At 46.8% G+C, this 23500-nt stretch overlaps 1 protein-coding gene across 5 annotated transcripts; it reads left to right on the top strand.

Annotated features, from left to right (window-relative positions):
* Positions 1–4970: 4970 nt before the first annotated feature.
* Positions 4971–22949, top strand: POGK (pogo transposable element derived with KRAB domain). Of its 5 annotated transcripts, none has more exons than XR_008716386.1 (7): positions 4971–5143; positions 5643–5889; positions 6553–6686; positions 12441–12567; positions 13333–13431; positions 15103–17705; positions 21104–22949. XR_008716386.1 is itself a non-coding variant. In XM_055587195.1 (7 exons), the coding sequence occupies exons 3-6, from the start codon at positions 6555–6557 to the stop codon at positions 16572–16574; spliced, it is 1830 nt and encodes a 609-aa protein (XP_055443170.1). In that variant the 5' UTR covers positions 4972–5143; positions 5643–5889; positions 6553–6554; the 3' UTR covers positions 16575–16586; positions 21104–22949. The 5 variants fall into 5 exon arrangements, 4 of the variants coding, with proteins under 4 accessions (XP_055443170.1, XP_055443171.1, XP_055443172.1 ...); XM_055587195.1 differs by having other exon boundaries at positions 4972–5143; positions 15103–16586; XM_055587196.1 differs by having other exon boundaries at positions 4972–5143; positions 5643–6324; positions 15103–16586.
* Positions 22950–23500: the final 551 nt, after the last annotated feature.

Below are 23500 nucleotides of genomic sequence, written 5' to 3'. Positions count from 1 at the left end.
TCTAATTTTTTTGAGGAGATCTCTACTCTTTCCCATTCTATTGTTTTTCTCCATTTCTTTGCGTTGATCACTGAAGGCTTTCTTATCTCTCCTTGCTATTCTTTGGAACTCTGCATTCAAATGGGTATATCTTTCCTTTTTTCTTTTGCCTTTAGCTTCTCTTCTTTTCTCAGCCATTTGTAGGGCCTCCTCAGATAACCATTTTGTCTTTTTGCATTTCTTTTTCTTGGGAATGGTCTTGATTACTGCCTCCTGTACAATGTCACAAACCTCTGTTCATAGTTCTTCAGACACTCTGTCTATCAGATCTAATTCCTTGAATCTATTTCTCACTTCCACTATATAATTGTAAGGGATTTGATTTAAGTCATACCTGAATGGTCTAGTAGTTTTCCCTACTTTCTTCAATTTAAGAATGAATTTGGTGATAAGGAGTTCATGATCTGAGCCACAGTCAGCTTCCGGTCTTGTTTTTGCTGACTGTATAGAGCTTCTCCATCTTTGACTGCAAAGAATATAATCAATCTGGTTTTGGTATTGACCATCTGGTGATGCCCATGTGTAGAATCTTCTATTGGGTTGTTGGAAGAGGGTATTTGCTATGACCAGTGTGTTCTCTTGATCTTTTCTCTGCTTCATTCTGTACTCCAAGGCCAAATTTGCCTGTTACTCCAGGTATCTCTTGACTTCCTACTTTTGCATTCCAGTCCCCTATGATGAAAAGGACATTTTTGGGGCATGTTAGTCCCAGGAGGTCTTGTAGGTCTTCATAGAATCATCCGGCTTCAGCTTCTTCAGTGTTAGTGGCTGGGGCATGGACTTGGATTACTGTGAAATTGAATGGTTTGCCTAGGAAATGAACAGAGATCATTCTGTCGTTTTTGAAACTACACCCAAATACTGCATTTCGGACTCTTTTATTGACTATGAGGGCTTCTCTATTTCTCCTAAGGGATTCTTGCCCACAGTAGTAGATATAATGGTCATCTGAATTATATTTGCATATTCCCTCCATTTTAGTTCACTGGTTCCTAAAATGTTCACTCTTCCCATTTCCTGTTTGACCTCTTCCAATTTACCTTGATTCATGTACCTAACAGTCCATGTTCCTATGCAATATTGTTCTTTACAGCATCAGACTATTTCCATTACCACTCACATCCACAACTAGGTGTTGTTTTCACTTTGGCTCTATCTCTTCATTCTTACTGGAGTTATTTTTCTACTCTTCTCCAGTACCATATTGGGCATCTACTGACCTGTGGAGTTAATCTTTAAATTTCATATCTTTTTGCCTTTTTCATACTGTTCATGGGGTTCTCAAGGCAAGAATACTGAAGTGGTTTGCCATTCCCTTATCCAGTGGACCACATTTTGTCAGACCTCTCCACCATGGCCCGTCTGTCTTGGGTGGCCTTACATGGCATGGATCATAGTTTCATTGAGTTAGAATGGCTGTGGTCCATGTGATCAGTTTGATTCATTTTCTGTGACTTTCATTTTCATTCTGTCTGTCCTCTGAGGGATAAGGATAAGAGGCTTATGGAAGCTTCCTGATGGGAGAGACTGACTGTGGGGAAATCTGGGTCTTGTTCTGATGGGCAGGGGCATTCTCAGTAAATCCTTAATCCAATTTTCTATTGATGGACTGGGCTGTGTTTCCTTTCTGTTGTTTGACCTAAGACCAAACTATAGTGGAGGTAATGAAGATCATGGTGACCTCCTTCAAAAGGTCTGTGCGTGCACTGTTGTATTCAGTGCCCCTGACCCTGAAACAGGCCACTGTCAACCCACACCTCCACCAGAAACTCTTGAACCCTCATGAGAAAGTCTGGATCAGTCTCTTGCGGGGTCACTGCTTCTTTCTCCTGGGTCCTGGTGCACACAAGGTTTTGTTTGCCCCCTCCAAGAGTCTGTTTCCCCATCCTGTGTAAGTTCTGTAATCAAATCCCACTGGCCTCCAAGTCAAATTGCTTGGGGGTTCTCAGCCCCTTTGTCAGACCCCCAGGTTGGGAAATCTGTTGTGGGTCCTAGAATTTTAACAATGCAAGAATTTATTTGGTATAATTGTTCAGCACTTTGTGGGTCATTTGCTCAGCAACTCTATGGCAGGGTTACTGGCGACCTCCTCCAAGAGGGCTTATGCACACGCTATGTGACCAGGTATGCTGCACCCAGAGCCCCTGCCCCTGTGGCAGGCCACTGCTGACCTGTATCTCTGCAGGAGACACTCAAAAACACTCAAAGGCAGGTCTGGCTCAGTCTCTGTGGGTTCTCTGGGTCCTGGGCACACAAGATTCTGTTTGAGCATCTCTAGCGAGTATTGGATTTGATTCTAAATGCAATTACACCCCTCCTACCATCTTGCTGGGGCTTCTTCTTTGCCCATGGACGTGGAGTATCTTTTTATGATGGGATCCAGCATTCTCCTGTGGATGGTTGTTCAGCAGTGAGTTATAATTTTGGAGTTCTTGCAGGAGACAAATAGATTCAAGGGATTAGATCTGATAGACAGAGTGCCTGAAGAACTGTGGAGGAAGGTTAGTAAAATTGTACAAGAAGTGGTGACCAAAAACATCCCCCAAGAAAAAGAAATGCAAAAAGGCAAAATGGCTGTCTGAGGAGGCTTTACAAATAGCTGAGAAAAGAGGAGAAACGAAAGGCAAAGGAGAAAGGGAAAGATACACCCATCTGAATGCAGAGTCCCAAAGAATAGCAAGGAGAGATAAGAAAGCCTTCCTCAGTGATATATTCAAAGAAATAGAGGAAAGCAATAGAATGGGAAAAACTAGAGATCTCCTCAAGAAAATTAGAGATACCAAGGGAACATTTCATGCAAAGATGGGTACAATAAAGAACAGAAAGAGTATGAACCTAACAGAAGCAGAAGAGATTGAGAATAGGTGGCAAGAATACACAGAAGAAGTATACAAAAAAGCTCTTAATGACTCAGATAACCACAATGGTGTGATTACTCACCTTGAGCCAGACATCCTGGAGTGTGAAGTCAAGTGAGCCTTAGGAAGCATTACTATGAACAAAGCTAGTGGAGGTGATGGAATTCCAGCTGAGCCATTTCAAATCCTAAAAGATGATGCTGTGAAAGTACTGCACTCAATATGCCAGCAAATTTGGAAAACTCAGCAGTATCCACAGGACTGGAAAAGGTCAGTTTTCATTTCAATCCCAAAGAAGGGAAATGTTAAAGAATGTTTAAACTACCACACAATTACATCCATTTCACATGCTCAAAATCCTTCAAGCTAGGGTTCAACAGTACATGAACTGAGAACTTACAGATGTATAAGCTGGATTTAGAAAAGGCAGAGGAACCAGAGATCAAATTGCCAACATCCGTTGAATCATAGAACAAGGGAATTCCAGAAAAACATCTATTTATTCTTCGTTGACTATGCTAAAGCCTTTGAATGTGTGGATCACAACAATCTGTGGAAAATTCTTAAAGAGATGGGAATGCCAGACCACTTGACCTGCCTCCTGAGAAATCTGTATGCAGGTCGAGAAGTAACAGTTAGAACTGGACATGGAACAAAGAACTGGTTCCAAATCAGGAAAGGAGTACATCAACACTGTATACTGTCACCCTGCTTATTTAACTTATATGCAGAGTACATCTTGCGAAATGCTGGGCTGGATGATGCTCAAGCTGGAATCAAGATTGCTGGGAGAAATATCAATAACCTCAGATATGAAGATGATACCACTCTAATGGCAGAAAGCAAAGAACTAAAGAGCCTCTTGATTAACGTGAAAGAGGAGAGTGAAAAGTCTGGCTTAAAACTCAACATTCAAAAAACTAAGATCATGGTATCCAGTCTCAGCACTTCATGGCAAATAGACGGGGTAAAAATGGAAACAGTGACAGATTTTATTTCTTGGGCTCCGAAATCGCTGCAGACGCTGACTGCAGCCATGAAATGAAGACGCTTGTTCCTTGGAAGAAAAGCTTTGACCAACCAAGACACCATATTGAAAAGCAGAGACATCACTTTGCTGGCAAAGATTTATATAGACAAAGCTATAGGTTTTCCAGTAGTCATGTATGGATGTGAGAGTAGAACCATGAAGAAGGCTGAGCACCAAAGAATTTATGCTTTCAAACTGTGGTGTTGTAGAAGACTCTTGAGGGTCCCTTGGATGGCAGGGTGATCAAACCAGTCAATCCTAAAGGAAATCAACCCTTTATAGTCAATTGTAAGTACTGATGCTGAAGCTCCAATGCTGTGGCCACCTGATGAGAATAGACCACTCCTTGGAAAGGACCCTAAAATGCTGGGAAAGATTGAAGGTAGGAGAAGAGAAAGACAGAGGATGAGATGCTTGGATAGCATCAGCGATTCAATGGACGTGAGTTTGAGCATAGTCTAGGAGATGGTGAAGGACAGGGAAGCCTGGCATGCTGCAGTCCATTGGGTCCTACAGAGTAGGTCACTACTGAGCGACTGAACCATAACAACAAAGTTCTCATATGCCTGCCAGAATGTGCATATGCAGGCCTCCCCCAAAGTCCAACACCCCTCACTCTCCCTCATGCCCTTGCTGGTCATTCTTCATAACACATTCCTTGAAGCACGGCCCCGAGTACCCGGAGTACTCATCTAACTAAGCGCAAAGCAGTGGTTCATGCAAATAAGCGCAGGAACGCGTGCACCCAGGCTACGTTCACTTCAAATGTAAATACGGGCTCTTCCTGCCTCATCTATGCCGAGGTCACAGAAGGTGCGTTGGAAACTGCACCAGGGGAGCAGAGAGGGCAGAGTGCAAGACTGTTCAGGCAGGCGAGGCATAGGCTGCCAGTGGGTCAGGAGCTCAGCCTCGAGGAGCACAGGGCGCTCACCAGCCGGAAGCCACGCCAGGAGGAGGGTCGGGAGCTGGCGCGGACGCCGTCCCCCGGCGCCGCCGAGCCCGCTGACATCAGCCGCGCTCCTCCCCTCGCCTCCCAACACTCTCAGCTCCCGGCCGGACCCTCCCTCCTCCCACCACGTGTCCTCTCCCCTCCCTCCCGAGGGGCCGCGCGCACGGGAAGCCAGAGAGACGGGAAGGATGGCGCTGTGACAGCCGGGACGCAGCCCTCGGCGTCTGCACCGCGGCCCCGGCCCGCGCCCTGGCGCTCGGCCCGGCGGTGAGTGCGCGCGGGCGGACGGGGCGGGGGCAGCGCCGCCCCTCCCTCGGGCCCCAGGCCGCTGGGCCGCGGCGGGGGCGGGGGCGCCGACGCTGCAGCTGCTACCACCGCCGCCGCCGCCTTTGTTGCGGGCCCGCCGGGGGAGGCAGGCGGCGCCGGCCCCGGCCGCTCGGCAGGTGCGCTGGGGCCGGGAGCGGGCCAGGCGGGGAGGCGGGCCGAGCCCGGCGCGGGCAGGCAGGCGGCGGGAGCGCTCCCGGCGCGGGGCCGCGGAGAAAGGGAAATGGGACAAGATGGCTGGAGAAACCCGAGCGCGCCCCGGGGGCGCGGCAGCGGCGGCGGGCGGGGCGCCGAGCGGGTGGGCGGCGGCGGCGGCGGGGACCTCTTAAACCACACCTTTGCTGTGGGGCGGCGCCCCCACTTCCCGGGAGCCGGCCGGCGAGGCCGTAGCTAAGTTCTGGCCGCAGCTCCAGGGATCTGAAGCCTGTTTCACCCGCCCCAGACGTATCTTGCTGCATTTGCCCGTCCTTTTTGAAAATACCGAAGAAGCGGACTTTGAACTCCGGAAGGATCTTTTTTCTTTGGAAGCCTGGGAGGATGCGGCCCACCAGATGCACACTCACTCCACACCTAGGAATTGCCCGCGCCCCTAGAGGGCAGGAGCGCGGCCTTTGTACTGGCGTAGGAGCTGGGCGAAAGAGAATTTGCAGAAGAGAGAATTTGCGGTCCAGAGGCAACGAGTTTTGCCGGTAGGGATGGGCCCCAGACCCTGGTGATTTCTGCCTCTTCTTGGGTATCCAAGCATTACTCTTCACTAAGGGTCCTGGGCTTGGAAAGTCACTAAAGGCAGAATGACTCTATTTTCTGACCTGGCTCATGGACAAAACCTTTGACTCTGGAAAATCCAGGTCTTCTGGGCCAACCAACCTCCTGACACAACTGGCCCTGTAGGAACAACCCAGTTGAGCGAGTGCACTGTGAGTTCAAATGCCTTCATTGACAGGAAGCCAACACACCTGCTGCTGATTCCATGTTTGGGTGGCACTGGCTATGAGAAAGTTCTGCCTTTTGTTGCATTAATAAAACTTCCTGGAATGTTTACCCACCAACCTGTTATGCCCTTGGGTCTCTACAGAACCAGTTTGGTCTCTCTTCCAGTTTTTTAAATATTTGAAGACAGCCAGGTATGCTGACTGCCTACAACCCTCTTCTTTTCATAACTAAATGTCACCTTCCACCTTCCTGGTGCTTTCCCTGAAGCCCTTGCTCCCCAGACCTGGCTCTTCCCTTTCTCTTGTTCCCCTGAACTCTCCTGGGGCTAAAAAGCTTTGTGTAACCTGAGCTGCCCCCTTCACAGGCTCTGAAGAGTTCACACTAGCACCTGATTTTTCTGAACTGAATCTTGCTTGCAGAGATGGCATCCACAGCCTGCCCTCTCAATTTGACCCTGAAGGAAGAGGAAGAAGAAGAAGAGATTCAGAGCCGGGAACTAGAGGATGGCCCCACAGATATGCAAAAAGTCCGAATCTGCTCAGAGGGTGGATGGGTAAGTAAGAAGGTGTGGGGTTCTCACACAGCTGTGAGGGGCAGGCCTGGGAGCCAGGTTTGTAATAAGTCTCTTCCTCAGGCAGCCACAGGAAGTAAAAATAGCCTAGCCTAGCCCAGTCCGGTGTGTTTGCATTCCTGAGAAAACAGTTCTGTGGCTTTAAAAGGCACAGCGAAGAATGGAGAAGCTGGTTATGAGAACTATCTCTTTAGCCACATAATGTATCACCATCAAGATTGGAAGTCCAAGAGGCCACGACTGTCTCTCTCTCCTGTATCCATGGATTCCCTATATCCTGCTTAATGCTAGGCACCTTGTAGATATCAACTAAATGTCTGCTGACCCATGTGTAAAAGAAAAATTATTCTGGCACTTGTTTAGATAATAAGGAATATACTAAGGAACATATTAATATTCAGAATACTGAGATAGGCTTCAAGACTGTCACAATAGGAGAGAGAAGAGAACAGGAGAGAGCTCAACAGTAAAGACACGTGGGGATTTATAGCCAGGGAAGAGAGCGTAGGGCTCAGTGAATGGAAAATTGCTAAGAGGAGCCATCAACAGTGGCATCAACAGATTCTTTCTAAACTGACAGTGAAATTCTTGCTAAAACTGGGCTGTGCAGGCTGTGGACCATAGCAGCTGTGTATGTGTCCAGGGTAGAGGCCTAGTGGAGAAGAGGGCTCAGAGGCTGACCAAGTTTGGGGTGAGGAGAAAATCTTTGTCACCTACTGCTGATTGAAGGGAACCACTTAAACCATTTAAGTCTTGGGGCACTGAGCTGATATGAGGAGAGCTTTATGGGATGAGGCCAGCTGGTTCTGTGTGAACACCTCTTACGGTAGTTGACACAGGACAGAACTGCATTTCCAGCTGGCCTTGGATTGGGATGGTAGGCAGCAGTGAGTAGGGAGCACATCCGAACATTGTAGTGTGATAGAATTCAAATTTAAAGCATAAATGGAACAGATACTTACAGTTATGTACATTATTTACAGTACTTACTGGACTTCATGATAACTCAGCGTGCATGGTAAACATTTTAAATAAGCACCAAATGACATTCCTTTTCTCTGCTTAGTTTTCCACTGTGTATGTGGAAAACCAATGTCATCGGTATACATAATACGCTTTGTTTCCAATGAGAGATCTGTATCCATAGAATCACGGTCTTTGCAAACTATCTCGTCCTACTCCCCTCCCACTGCATGAGGTGCAGCAGGGTTATCTGCTTTGCCCCTGGGATACACATGTATGCTGACTTCTGTTCTTAAAAACACCTCTTGAGCTGGAACCTTAAAAGTAGTGCATTTTGTTGTATGTATGTTATACTCAATTAGGAAAAAAAAAATACAACTCCAGGCTGTGGGTTTGCCAGTCTAGCTGTTGAAGCTGGACTGCTTCTGTCTCTTCAGACCATGCTGCTGTCCTCCTCAGTTCTAATCCCTGCAGCTGGGGAGATTTTAGAGAGCAGGAGTCATCCCATCTAGCCCTGAGCAAGAACTCAATGCTTTGAGGCTATACTGGCCAACCGAGAACGTTTAGACAGGATGGAGAAGCATGCAAAACGGGTGCAGTAGAAGCAAGCATTAGAGTCTGTTGGGACAACACAGAGAGGAGCAAGGTGAAGTCCATGCTTGGCCGGGGCTGGAGGAGGAGGACCGGCACGAGTGGCATCCAAGCAACCGGCCATCCATCTGTAGTTGCTCAGCGCAGTGCTGGGTGTCATTAAGACAAAGTCCTTAGTCTCGTGGAATTATTAATACTTGTTGTATGAGTAAGACAGGAAAGTAAATCTGATTAATTGCACAGTATTTGGAATTCTGTGGTAGATGTCAGTCTCTCCTACAGGCCTGAGAACTCCTGGAAAAAGCAGGCAAGGACCTGGTCTTGAGTAGTACGTAGTTTTGCCCCCTCCCAGGTACATCTGGGTGGAGACATTTCTGGTTATCTTGATTTGTGGTGGAACTTGGGAAGTGGGAGAGCCTACTGGCATCTGCTGGGTAGAGGCCCGGGATGCTGCCGTACATCTGTGATGCCCGGGACAGCCCCTGCAACAGAGGATGATCTGGCCAGAAGTGTCAGCACTGGCCAGCAGTGCTGAGTGAAAAAAATCCTGTTCCAGGGCAACTAGAAGAAAACAATCAAATCTGTCTCTTACATATGTGTTTTGGCTGTAGGTTGTGTTAGGGTGATCAATAAAAGCTTTCAATCTTAAGAACCATGCTATAAGGGTAATATTGCATGGGAGAATTGGAGTAGAAATACAATTTCAGCTAGAGAAAAGGGAAGATGTACTTTGAACCAAGTCTTAGGCAGAGGTAGAACCAGCCAAGGGACCGGAAGATCTTGCTATATAGGAAGCCAGGAGCACAGGCACTGGAAAAAAAAGTTTATGTGTAGAGTCAGCAGCAGCTCTTGCAGCTGGAGCCTGCAGTGCGTGTCGGGGAGTGGAGGAGACGGTTGAGAGAAGAAGGGCGGGCCCCAGGCTCAAGCCAGCCACTCGGGGGTATATGCTGCACCCTGGAGTCTGAGCTCTCTCCTTAGAAGCTCTGAGGAAGAAGTCCTCGGTTCATCTTGCTTAAGGGACCCTGGGGTTTTCTACTGCCACGAAGCAGGGGCCTAAGTGACCTGCTGAGAAAGTGCAGACATGGGAGTCAGACTTGCTAACTCTGTGATCTTGGGCAAGATGCTTATCAGCCTTTCGCTCACCCATAAAACTGGGATAGTGATCCCTGTATCCTTGTATTATCTAAAGGATTCAATAAGTGCAAGAAAGAGTACCCTACACAGTGCCTGGCACTCTTATCAGTGCACTGGTCCCAGGCCTCTGCCCTGAGAGCCCCACTGTCTTTGTTGAGTGATTATACAGCTTCGTCAGCATGCCTGGGCAGCGGGTAAGTACTCTAGGATGGTTAGATAAGCATTGGAATGCCAGCTCTTGGGGCCGAGCGAGGCAGTGCACACAAGCAGAAGGAAGAACACCTATCTGATGAGACCTTGACCTTCTGGGAAGGCCGGAGGGCAGGGATCAAGGGCCCCTACCTGTGAGGCCAAGCAAAGGGTGGGTGTCTGGGGGTTGGACACTGGCTGCCTGATTTCTGAGTTTGGCCCAGGGCTGGCCCTGTTTACCTTCTGCTGTGCTTGGCCAGATAAAAGGCCTCTGTAGAGAGCGGGAGGCCCGCACAGCAGGGCCTGGCTAAAGGCTTGCTCAGTTCTCACAGAAGGTTGCTGTGAGCAGCATCGCTAAGCCACACTACACCGTGTGCCTCTGAAGCATCATGTGGGCTTGTCTGAGGACCCTCCGTGGCTCAGTCGTAAATGGGAGGAGATGAATCCAACCCCAGCCTCCAGGTGCCTTCTCACCACTCCAGGGCTGCTGTATTTTTGCCACACTGGGTACGTGTTACCTTCTATGAGTGTTGATAGGGATCGCCCTTCTGAAATGACAGGCACAGCCCGTCCTGTGTCCTGTTTTATCAGCAAAGGGAAAGGGACTATAAATAGGTATAGCCTAGATCTGAAATTTCCTAGGGAGAGAAAAGGCCAAAGGGAGAGTTGTTCAAAAGCCTGGGAAGTGGGATGGGGTGGGATGGAAAATTCCTAGCTGCCTGGCTTTCCAGATTGATGAAATCTGAGCAGAGCCCGGAGACCCATCCATTATACCTCCTGGTATTTTACACTAGGCATTTTTGTCCATTCTTACTCAAAAGAGTAGGCTCAGTTTTGTGACAGATAAATTTTAATGATTATTTGAAACTATTCCAGGTAGAACAAGAGAAACGAAGAGAGTATATACTTAAATCTTTGACTCAAAAACACCATTTCAAGGGATTACTTTCTACAGGAAGTGTCCTAGGCTTAGGGGAACAAAACAAAATAAGCCCAGGTTCTGCCCTCAGTGAGCTGATACTCTAGTGAAAGAAGCAGACAGGTAAACCAAGAGGATCCTACAGTGTGATAAGTGCCACAGAGCTTGAGCCCAGGGCATTATAAGGTACACAGCCCAGGTTGAGGCCAGCTTGCCCAGGGAACAGGATATCTGGGCTGAATCTTGGAAGGCGGGTGGGTGTCAGCCAGGCCAAGAATGAGGAAGACTTCTGAAGCAGCATGTATGGAGACCTCCTGGTCTTTGGAGGGGTGGGAATGGTTTGTTCAAGGAACTGCAGGAGTGAAGTTCCACTGAGCGTGTGGGGTAGAAGTGCGAGCCTGCAAGCTGGGTACCAGGGAGGCCATTCTGCCCTCTGTAAGGGCCAGAGCCTTGAAGTCAGACATCCTAGGTCCCAGCCTCAACCCTATTGTTTATTGGCTGTGTGATTTTTAGACCAGAAACAGGGCTGCTCTGAGTCAGTTTCCTCCTGGATTAAATGGGGTTGTGGGGGAAAATAAATGAAGCAGTTACAGGGCCTTTTGCAGAAAGTTCTCCCTATGTGGAAGGGGCTGTGAGGATGAGGAGGGATGGGGTGGACTTTGTGAATAAGGCGGAAAGGCCAGGAGGTCTAAATGACTGATGGCCAGACACCTGAAGAAGCTGCAGAACGTGCAGACACTGAACTTTTCTAAACATCATCATGACCCCCCCCAGGCCCTAGACTGTGCCACGGGAAATAGCTCTGAACGCTGTAGCCCAGTGATGCTTTACCACAGAATATGATGAGCTTTGGAATAGGATTTTTAATGACTGCAAGATGACACATAGTAAAAAGAAAGAGTTGAACAAGAGGAGGTTGGTCTGGGTGGCTTGGCTGCATTCGACCATATGGGCACCCTCTCCCACTGGCCCACGGTGTCGGGGAGTTATGGGAGTGGGGAGTGGAGCTCTGTCTTTAGGGCTTTCTGCTGTGGGTCTTGGAGAAGGCAATGGCACCCCACTCTAGTACTCTTGCCTGGAAAATCCCATGGATGGAGGAGCCTGGTAGGCTTCAGTCCATGGGGTCGCGAAGAGTCAGACATGACTGAACGACTTCACTTTTACTTTTCACTTTTCATGCATTGGAGAAGGAAATGGCAACCCACTCCAGTGTTCTTGCCTGGAGAATCCCAGGGACGGCAGAGCCTGGTGGGCTGCCGTCTATGGGGTCGCACAGAGTCGGACATGACTGAAGCGACTTAGCAGCAGCAGCAGCAGCTGTGGGTCTAGGCATCAAAGCAAACCAATTTGCTCTAGTATCTCATTACATAAATTGAAGCTCTAATTAGCCCTTCTCTCCTCCTCCTCATCCTCTTATGGATTGGAAAAGGCCAGATGAGGTCCCTTCTCTTACCGGCTCCTCCCCAGGCAGCTTTGGGCTTCTGAGTCATACACTGGGGCTAGTGCTCTGCAACTGGAGACTAGTGCCCAGGCAACCGCCAGCACCCCTGTGGCCTGAGGGTCTGTGACTGAGGGAGACAGCAGGGCTGTGTTGGCAGGGGAACCGTCTCAGGGTGTTCATTCCTGTGGTCGACTGGCTCTGGGTGGGGGCTGAGCTGTGATCAGCTCTCCCTGCTTCGGGTGAGGATCCAGTCTCTCGACCGGGTGATCCTTGGTGGGGAGTTTTCATCTCAAGGTTCTGCTCTCCGTATCTGTGAATGGGAGTGTGGCAAGCACTTAGCAGGGCACAGAGGACCTTGTTGACATCCAGATTTTGCTTCTTGGAGCCGTGTGAGGACTGATGTGTCTCTGGGCCGAGGCCGCCCTTGTGAGATAATGGTGTGTGATCTGTGTCTGCGTGTGCCGACTAGTTGTTGAGAAAAGCCTGTTCACTGTTGCAGGTGCCAGCCCTATTCGATGAGGTGGCCATATATTTTTCCGATGAGGAGTGGGAAGTTTTGACGGAGCAACAAAAGGCTCTCTACCGGGAGGTCATGAGGATGAATTATGAAACTGTCCTGTCTCTGGGTAAAACTTTGTTTTCCTTTGTCTCTTAGAAGCTCTGAGCCCAGAGAATTGCTTCCATGTCTCTCTTCTCAGGTGTATCCAGCATACCTCTCTCCTGAACCTGGACTCTGTCCCCTCAATGCCTGTGCCCATTTAATTTCCTGTTTTTGACTTAGGCAGGATATAAATATTGTGTCCTCCTACTCAGCAGCTTATGCCAGCTCTCAGAACCATCCTCATTCAACCCAGGCATACTTATCAAAAAAAAAAAAAAAGACATCTAGGAAATGTCACTGTGGATCTGGGCCTGTACTTTATACTTCTCTCCTAGGAGAGAAGGCAGGCCTCGCTGTTATCCTGTCAGCCTCAGAAGCTTGGGGACATATCCCCAAAGAATCCTTGTTGCTTCCCTCCCAGCACTGATATTATTAGAGTCTAACCATTTGGAGGGATTTCCCCACTTGGCTCATGCAGGTACTGGAATGGTCATTAGATCAGTGGCTGCATACACCTACTTCCCTGCTAAATGCAGTTCGTTTTTGTCGTTGCTAGTCCAGCCCCTCATTAGCAAAGATCCATAAATTCCCTTCGACAGACCTATTTCCCATCATAGTTTTTCTTTAAGTATCCCTGAATTCTTCTCTACGGCCTCATAAATCTCCATACTGAGAAGACTATACGGGTGAGAGTGGACGGGAGGTTTGCTTAAGTATTACCAAGTACTTATTTTGGCAATTGTCCAAGACAGTAACACAGCTGTTAACCTGTTTTATTTCCTGTAAACAGAATTCCCATTCCCTAAGCCTGACATGATCACTCGGTTGGAAAAGGAGGAGGAGTCTCAGAATTCTGACGAATGGCAGCTCCAAGGAGGAACCTTTGCAGGTACTATGATTAACCCAATCCAGAAGGCACCCAGTGGGAGAATTATGAAGATGGATTTTAAGTTTACATTAAGGTACATTCTGGGGGTATTTAAGCCTAAGGCAAGGTTCTGAGGCAGAAAAGCTATGGGCTTTGGAGTTTAAAAATCTCCTTGTTTCCCATGCTGTGTGACCCTAGGCAACCTCATCCACCTCTCTGATTGTCCATTTCTTCATCTGTCAACTGCGGGTTACAAATCTCAACATGCAATCTCGTATGCAGGTGAATGAAATTGAAGTTTGTGTGGCTTTGGTCCAGTGCACATCCTGAGTGCCTTGGGAGCACACCACACACTTCTGAAAACTAAGGAAAACAGCGTGACAAAGCATGCATCCAGGGTGCTTTACTTGACGTCCTGTCTACTTCATCTTGGATAGAAAAAGCAGTAGCAGCTGTAGTACACATTTGAGCAAATACGTCTAAAGAAGCAGCGTTGTACCGAGAAACATCGAGAGGGCAGGAGTTGGATAAATACAGCTTCCCAGCAGCCAGAGTGATTTTATTTGCCTTCTCTCTATAAGTAATAGTTTAAAATTCTGTGTTTCATTGATTCTAAAAGATGTATTTCTCTCATCACTTTAACATCTCTGCAATTAAGAATGCATCTTAAAACTGGTGGGTCTTCCCTGGTGGCTCAGACAGTTAAGAATCTGCATGCAATACCAAAGACCCAGGTTCAATCCCTGGATCAGGAAGATCCCCTGGAAAAGGGAATGGCAACCCACTCCAGTATTCTTGCCTGGAGAATTCCATGGACAGAGGAACCTGGGCTACAGTCCGTGGCATCTCAAAGAGTTGGACACAACTGAGTGACTAACACTTAAAACTGATGGCATGTTCCAGTTTCACTAGTGGCATTTTTTTTTTTATTATAAATTTATTTATTTTAAGTGGAGGCTAATTACTTTACAATATTGTATTGGTTTTTTTCTTTTTTTTTTTTCTTTCTTAATGGCATATAATGGTACATCTTGCAATCGATGGGTTCTTAGTTTTGGTGAGATATGGTAATATCCCTGAGTAATATCTAATTTCTGTGACCACTCTAAATAGAAACATACAGTGAAACCCAGTTCTGACATGGGTATGCAAAAACCATACCTTATAAAACCATACCTTATGCAAACTTATAAGTTAAGCCTTATAAGCTTAACTTTGCTAAGTGTGGTATTGCCATAGATTTGGTTTAAGGGATGTGATTCAGTTCATGATGATACAGATTCTGTAACATTACGTGTAGAATGGGTTGCATTTGGCTTCTCACCCAGGTGAAGGTTACTTTGGCCCAGATGTGGCCCTCACAGTCAGTACATTACTCAAGCTGGGAGCCTGTGTTCAGTTGCCAGCCCGTGTCACTTCCCAGCTTTGCCACCTTGATGCGTTACTTAATTTTTCTACACTCATCTGCAAAGACAGAGTAAAGAAACAGTTATTGTGAGAATCAGAAGTGGTGATCTATGGAAACTGGCACAGGGGTGAGGACTTTGGAAGAATCTGTTATTAAAGTGACTGCTTTTAGTGAACTTCAGATTCAGGTAGTCTCGGTATTTTGACCAAAAACAAATCAAGGAATGACCCCCAAATCATTTGACTCATGGGCACTGTCTTCACCCCTCCCTGTATGTCTTCCAGAAAAGGAAGAATCCGACATGAAGCCCCCAGATTGGGCGGGCCCGATGAACGCAGCCTCGCAGCTTCCCCAGGCTCAGCACCTGGATGGCTTTGGCCTCCGTCTGCCTCGGGACATCACAGAGCTGCCCGAGTGGGGCGAGGGGTACCCTTTCTACATGGCCATGGGCTTCCCCGGGTATGACCTCTCGGCCGACGACCTGGCCGGGAAGTTTCAGTTCAGCCGGGGCATGCGCCGCAGTTACGACGCAGGATTCAAGTTAATGGTGGTGGAGTACGCCGAGAGCACCAACAACTGCCAGGCGGCCAAGCAGTTTGGGGTGCTGGAGAAAAACGTCCGCGACTGGCGCAAAGTGAAGCCGCAGCTGCAGAACGCCCACGCCATGCGGCGTGCCTTCCGCGGCCCCAAGAACGGGCGCTTCGCCCTGGTGGACCAGCGCGTGGCCGAATATGTGCGATACATGCAGGCCAAAGGGGACCCCATCACCAGGGAGGCTATGCAGCTGAAAGCTCTGGAGATCGCCCAGGAGATGAACATTCCAGAGAAAGGGTTCAAGGCTAGCTTGGGTTGGTGTCGAAGAATGATGCGGAGGTATGACTTGTCACTGCGACATAAGGTGCCCGTGCCCCAGCAGCTGCCCGAAGACCTGACCGAGAAGCTTGTCACCTACCAGCGGAGCATCCTGGCTCTGCGCAGGGCACATGACTACCAGGTGGCTCAGATGGGAAACGCAGACGAGACGCCAATTTGCTTAGAGGTGCCCTCGAGGGTGACTGTGGACAACCAGGGGGAAAAGCCTGTCTTGGTCAAGACGCCAGGGAGGGAGAAACTGAAAATCACAGCCATGCTTGGTGTCTTGGCTGATGGGAGGAAGTTACCTCCATATATCATTCTGAGGGGCACGTACATCCCCCCTGGGAAGTTCCCGAGTGGCATGGAAATCCGCTGCCACCGGTATGGATGGATGACGGAGGATCTGATGCAGGACTGGCTAGAGGTGGTGTGGAGGCGGAGGACGGGCGCGGTGCCCAAGCAGCGAGGGCTGCTGATCCTGAACGGCTTCCGGGGCCACGCCACCGACTCAGTGAAGAGCTCCATGGAGAGCATGAACACCGACATGGTCATCATCCCGGGGGGCTTGACCTCACAGCTGCAGGTGTTGGATGTGGTGGTCTACAAACCGCTGAATGACAGTGTCCGGGCCCAGTATTCCAACTGGCTCCTGGCGGGCAACCTGGCGCTGAGCCCCACCGGGAACGCCAAGAAGCCGCCGCTGGGCCTTTTTCTGGAGTGGGTCATGGTGGCATGGAATAGCATCTCGAGCGAGTCCATCGTCCAAGGGTTCAAGAAGTGCCACATCTCCAGCAACCTGGAGGATGAGGATGACGTGCTGTGGGAAATCGAGAGCGAGCTGCCAGGCGGAGGGGAACCACCCAAGGAGTGTGACACTGAGAGCCTGACGGAGAGCCACTGAGGGAAAGCCGAGGTAAGCAGCCAGGAGGGGCCGATGGGCGCCTTCCCCGCGGGACATGTTGGGTTTCACCAACACCCTTTGTCTCTTGGCCATTCTTTGTTTCTGAGAACTCTTCAAACCCACAGTGCAATGCTGCAGGTAGCAGGCCATCAGCATTTTCTCCTTCATATGAAACTTTGGTTGCCTGGCTTATTTCATGGGTATTTTGTATAATGCATGGAGTGAACAACGAGTGAGCTGCCTGAACATTTAATCTGAGTGCCATAATGCTGAAATTATTTAATCCTGAAGGAGCATAGTTTGACATGACTCCAGTAACAAAAACTTTTGTCTGCAAAACCAAAATTTTTCTTCCCTATATAAATCATGCTGAATATATAGGGCCGACGTGTGTACCTGATTCACTTGAAGCAACTGTGCTCACCTTGGCTAGCCTGGAGGGCTGGGATGTAAGGACGTGTGTACCTTCGAACTGTGTCTCCTGGGTCTCAAGTTTCCGTCTGGGGTAGTCTGCAGTAGCCCAATGGGGAATGAAAGAAATAGCTTATGTTTGCTTTTCCCTGGGACATCAAAAGTCTGTTTTAAAGCATCATCTTATCCTCATGATGACATTCACATGGAATAAACAATTACAATAATTTCACAGACACATGAAGGGTGATATTTTTAAACTGAAATTGTGTACCAAAAAACAAACCAGAATGTTTATCTAGGACTCCAGTAAGTGAAGTCTGAGGACAATAAGGCCTGGAATTTTTCAGAGTTAAGTATATAGAAGGGCCACAGCTTTAATAGGAAGTTGGGAGTAGAGGACTACCTAACAACACAAGAAGAATGATTATCCCCCCACACCCCTGAGAGAGGAAAGTGACCACCTAACAGTGGGCAGCATACAGAGAACAGACCATTCCACTTTTTTGTTATTTCCCTAATTTGTTCATTTGTTCAGTTCATTTGTTCCTCCACAGTGTTTAATATGAAGAGAGCATGCCTTTTATAAAGGACCTAAATGTATCTTGATATTTTTTTCTTTCCTGTAAGGTATAATTAGGTATTTCCATCCTACTTGCTGCTTTCTCTAAATGAAATGCTAAGAGAAATCTCCTGTCAGACACCCCCACTTCATGCTGCGTAAGTTGAAGAGTGATTTAAATCTCCTTCCCTGCCCCCAAATCAAGTGAAAGTGAAAGTCACTCATGTCCAACTCTTTGCAACAACCCCATGGACTATACAGTCCATGGAATTCTCCAGGCCAGAATACGGGAGTGGGTAGCCTTTCCCTTCTCCAGGGGATCTTTCCAACCCAGGGATCGAACCCAGGTCTCCTGCAGTGCAGGCGGATTCTTTACCAGCTGAGCCACAAGGGAAGCCCAAATCAAACTGTACTAACATTGATCCCGTGTTAGTCTGAGATCCCCAGAATTACAGAGCCAATTAGAAGTTCTTAGGGTCAAAATCACTAAAATTGCTTTTTTCCTCTCATGTCGTATAATCTTTCTCTCCATGAATTCAGCCTCCCTTTATGAATTCAGCCTGCTAACCATTATACTGCATCCACTGAATATCAAACTTTGAGTTATAGTGAGTTTTTACCATATTTACCTTCCTCCCCCACCCCATTGTTGTTGTTCAGTCGCTAAGTTGTGTCTGACTTTTTGTGACCCCATGGACTGCAGCACTCCAGGTTCCTCTGTTCCTCCACTGTCTCCCCGAGTTTGCTCTCATTCTTGTCCGTTGAGTTGCTAATGCTATCTAACCATCTCATCCTCTGCTGCCCTCTTCTTTTCCTTTCAGTCTTTCCCAGCATCAGTCTTTTCCAATGAATCTGTTCTTTGCCTCAGGTGGCCAAAGTATTGGAACTTCAGCTTCAGCATCAGTCCTTCCAGTAAATCTTCAGTGTTGATCTCCTTTAGGATTGACTGGTTTGATCTTGCAGTCCAAGGAACTCTCACGAGTCTTCTCCAGCACCACAGTTTGAAAGCATCAATTCTTCACTACTCAGCCACCTTCGAATTGTGGTGCTGGAGAAGACTCTTGAGAGTCCCTTGGACTGTAGCTTCCTGGGTGGTGCAGTAGTAAAGAATCGGCCTGCCAATGCAGGAGACACAAGAGATGTGGATTCAATCCCTGGGTCAGGAAGATCCCCTAGAGGAGGAAAATGGCAACCCATTCTAGTACCCTTGCCTGGAAAATTCCATGAACATAGAAACCTGGTGGGCTGCAGTCCATGGGATCACAAAAAGTCTGGACACAACTGGGCACAATCATCATCATCTCACATCCATGCATGCTGCTGCTGCTAAGTCGCTTCAGTCGTGTCCGACTCTGCGACCCCATAGACGGCAGCCCACCAGGCTCCCCAGTCCCTGGGATTCTCCAGGCAAGAACACTAGAGCGGGTTGCTATTTCCTTCTCCAATGCATGAAAGTGAGAAGTGAAAGTGAAGTTGCTCAGTCATTTCCGAGTCTTAGCGACCCCATGGACTGCAGCCCACCAGGCTCCTCTGTCCATGAGATTTTCCAGGCAAGAGTACTGGAGTGGGGTGCCATTGCCTTCTCCCATCCATGCATGACTACTGGAAAAATCATAGTTTTGACTATACAGACCTTTGTCGGCAAAGTGATGTCTCTGCTTTTCAATATTTGTCACAGCTTTCCTTCCAAGGAACAAGCGTCTTTTAATTTCATGGCTGCAGTCACTGTCTGCAGTGATTTTGGAGCCCAAGAAAATTGGTCACTGTTTCTACTTTTTCTCTATCTGCCATGAAGTGACGAGACCAAATGCCATGATCCTAGTTGTTTTTAATGTTGAGTTTCAAGCCAGCTTTTTCACTCTCCTCTTTCACTCATCAAGAGCCTTTTTAGTTCCTCTTCACTTTCTGCTATTAGAGTGGTATTATCTGCGTATATGAGATTGTTGATATTTCTCCTGGCAATCTTGATTCCAACTGGTGATTCATCCAGCCTGGCATTTCACATGATGCACTCTGCATATAAGTTAAATAAGTTAAATATACAGCCTTAGTGTACTCCTTTCCCAATTCAAAACCAGTCAGGTATTTCATGACCAGTTCTGTTTGCTTCTTAACTTGCATGCAGGTTTCTCAGGAGACAGGTAAGGTAGTCTGGTGTTCCCATCTCTCTTTAAGAATTTTCCACAGTTTGTTGTGATCTACACAGTCAAGCTGGAATCAAGATTGCCGGGAGAAATATCAATAACGTCAGATATGCAGATGATACCACCCTTATGGCAGAAAGTGAAGAGGAACTAAAAAGCCTCTTGATGAAAGTGAAAGAGGAGTGAAAAAGTTGGCTTAAAGCTCAGCATTCAGAAAACGAAGATCATGGAATCTGGTCCCACCACTTCATGGGAAATAGATGGGGAAACGGTGTCAGACTTTATTTTTGGGGGTTCCAAAATCACTGCAGATGGTGATTGCAGCCATGAAATTAAAAGACGCTTACTCCTTGGAAGGAAAGTTATGACCAACCTAGATGGCATATTGAAAAGCAGAGACATTACTTTGCCAACAAAGGTCCATCTAGTCAAGGCTATGGTTTTTCCTGTGGTCATGTATGGATGTGAGTTGGGCTGTGAAGAAGGCTGAGCACCAAAGAATTGATGCTTTTGAACTGTGGTGTTGGAGAAGACTCTTGCAAGTCCCTTGGACTGCAAGGAGCTCCAATCAGTCCATTCTAAAGGAGAGCAGTCCTGGATGTTCTTTGGAAGGAATGCTGCTGAAGCTGAAACTCCAGTACTTTGGCCACCTCATGCAAAGAGTTGACTCATTGGAAAAGACTCTGATGCTGGGAGGGATTGGGGCAGGAGGAAAAGGGGATGACAGGGGATGAGATGGCTGGATGGCATCACGGACTCGATGGACGTGAATTTGAGTGAACTCCGGGAGTTGGTGATGGACAGGGAGGCCTGGCGTGCTGCAATTGATGGGGTCCCAAAGAATCGGACATGCCTGAGCGACTGAACTGAACAGTCAAAAACTTTAGCGTGGTCAGTGAAGCAGATGTTTTTCTGAAACTCCCTTGCTTTCTCCATGATCCATAAGATGTTAGCAGTTTGTCCTCTGGTTCCTCTGCCTCTTCAAAACCCAGCTTGTAAATCTGAAAGTTCTTGGTTCATGTACTACTGAAGCCTAGCTTGAAGGATTTTAAGCAGATGACATTTTTGTGTAATTTTCATTTTCTAAGGTATATGCTACCCATAGGACTGGACCAAAAACTGTCAAAAGGAAGAAAATAAGACTGGGGCACAGCTGTGGACATGGGCTGTGCATTTACATCCCATCAGAACCATGAGTTTCGGCTCATCTTGACAGCCACAGGTCTCTGTATAGTTGCCCTGGTTTTGAGCTGAGGAAGTTACAGAAGTAGGACATTTGATAGGAGACATATGGGCATAAAATGGCCTCTTCTCATCTGTTTCGAAATGTGACTAATGGAATAATTATGTTCATGAAGTTACACAGTGTCTAAAATCCAAAGGTTAACTCATACTTATGTTCTGTTTTCTAGCAAATAGAACTGTGTTTGGAACATTTGGGGAGGAAAATCGTCAAGAAGATTCCTTGCAGCCTGAATGCACAGGGAGAAGCAAGAAAAGGCTGTGGGGCTTGAAATAACCCAGGTCTGGACAGCAGCCTGAGCATCCGGCCCTGGGATAGAGCCCAATCCCATCCCACACCATGAGGAGTCCGAAAAGTTGAGGACCCTTCATTTCATCAGAAACGTGATTAGAAAAGAAACTGCTTCTGCCTCATTTCTTGTTTTAGAAATTCCGTTTATAGAACCTGTAAATAGGTGTGAACAAACTTATTTCCTAGAGAAGAGACCATTTGTTCAACACCAACAAGAAACTCATCATATGGGCCCAACTCCACTGGTATTCTTTCTTTGGAGAAAACCTCAAGTTAATGTTTTTCCTTCTGCCTCTAAAAATGCTTCCATCAGTAGAACCTGTCCCCACACAGGTCAAGACTGCAGAGAAGGCTTTGTAGAAATGGCCATTTATGTACACGTGCTACTTACACATTTCCTTTTTTGGAAAAATGAGATGCTAATAATGACAAAATTCAGACATACTGGCCTAATGCCAGCAGATGGCTTTTCTACAAACTAGGTTAGTATGGAAGATACAGATTAAAATAAACTATGCTATTTTATTTATCTTCCCAATCTGGTTGGCAGCTAGACTTTTCTAGGGTCTCATTTAATGGCCCTATGTTTCATTATTATTTTATTTAATGATAGGGTAGCATTTAGTACACAAGCTCTTCTGTTTCTCAGGCTGCCTGCAGAAGTCACCATAAATTATCTGTTGTCTACATGGTACAAAGCTCATTGACTCACCTGATACCGTTTGGTTAATTCCTTTAATATTTTTATCACAAGGGTGGTAAGAGGGCTTGGGCCTTTAGCCACAGCTGTTTCAGGACTTCTAAACTTCTATCCCGCAGAAATAGGTGGGAGATCTTTGAAATTTTACACTATACTAATTTGCATTCCCACATAAGTTGAGTGTTATTAAAACATTCCATCAAAGCTACCTGTGCTACAAAAAAATATGCCAGAACCTCATAGACAAAGCCCTTGCTAGAAACGTCATTCCAATGTCAGATCTGGATAACAGGCTACCATAACCACTTTTCCTTCCTATAGACCCAGCTCATTTGTATAATATTCTTGGCATCCTGAAACACCTATTTCTACTCAGGTACTCATTCCTATTATTAGTGACCCATGTTCCTCATTTTTTAAAACCAGTTTTCCTCCAAGAGGGGAACTTTAACTTCTGGTGTCTGATTACTTTTCAGTTTGAATTGTTTCATTTGCTTTTACCTGCACTGTATTCTTTATCATCTCAAATGGCATCTAAATCCAGCTACTTTTCATTCCAGAAGTTTTCATTCCCTCCAATTCCACTTAATTTATCCTCCACTATCCTGGTTCCTGGCCCTTTCCTCTACGTACTGTTTTACTTGTTTTGGGAGCTTAAAGGATTTTATAAGACCTAGTTTTTGGTTCCCGCACTGGAGCCATAGTTGTCTTGCAGAGAAGAGTAGAAAATGGGTTCAACTCCTGTTTCATTCCACCAACACCTCCTTAAGTCTCATCATCAGCTGACAGGTGATGCCTTACAGGTTGCATAGCACTGGAACTTCTAGAGTAATGGCTCTACTGTCAGGGTTTTCTGGGCTCACTCTTCCACTGACTTATGATCTATGCCTAACAGAGCCCCAGTACAACTATTTTGCAGAATGGCTATTACCCTAGAGATACTATAGCACATATTGAGACATAGTTGTACTCCCCAGTAGATAGGAACTGAGTCTAACAATAAACTTTGATAATAAAGACAATAGGCTCTGGTGGTTTATTATCTGCTAGCATTTAAAAAAAAAGTCACATTTCAAACTCTCATTTACACTTTATTCTCCACTCAGTTTGGTACCAATATATTATACCCTTGAATAAAAAAGTCTGTTCATGGGATGACAATGTAATTACTGTTGGTGTCTTTAAAGATAAATATGTGTGGTTTCCAACTGGCTTTTAAAGGTGGGGGAAAGGGCCCTAGCGAAAATAGTTTTTTCCCTGTCATGTTTGGTGACTGTTCTCAGGAATGGTATGTTACCAATCAATGAAGGAAATCCATAAAGGGATATTAAATTTAAAAGAATGGAAACATGCTAGCAGGTTGATGAATAGAAAACTTGGTCCTATTTTGATAAATATTTTTAAAAATGAAAGTATGATGAATCTATATGCCTTTTAATATTGTGTTTTTAGTAATTACCATGCCAGTTGATTCAATTAAATATTAGGCTACACACCAAGAATAATCTAGATATTTTTCCTTTATTAAGCCATGAGAACTGAATGCTGAACCAATCTGTTGGCCATAGCATCTAA

The sequence above is a fragment of the Bubalus kerabau genome, chromosome 6 (assembly GCF_029407905.1).
Source record: "Bubalus kerabau isolate K-KA32 ecotype Philippines breed swamp buffalo chromosome 6, PCC_UOA_SB_1v2, whole genome shotgun sequence".
In the NCBI taxonomy this organism is placed as follows: Eukaryota; Metazoa; Chordata; class Mammalia; order Artiodactyla; family Bovidae; genus Bubalus; species Bubalus kerabau.
This window is presented reverse-complemented; position numbering and strand designations above follow the sequence as displayed.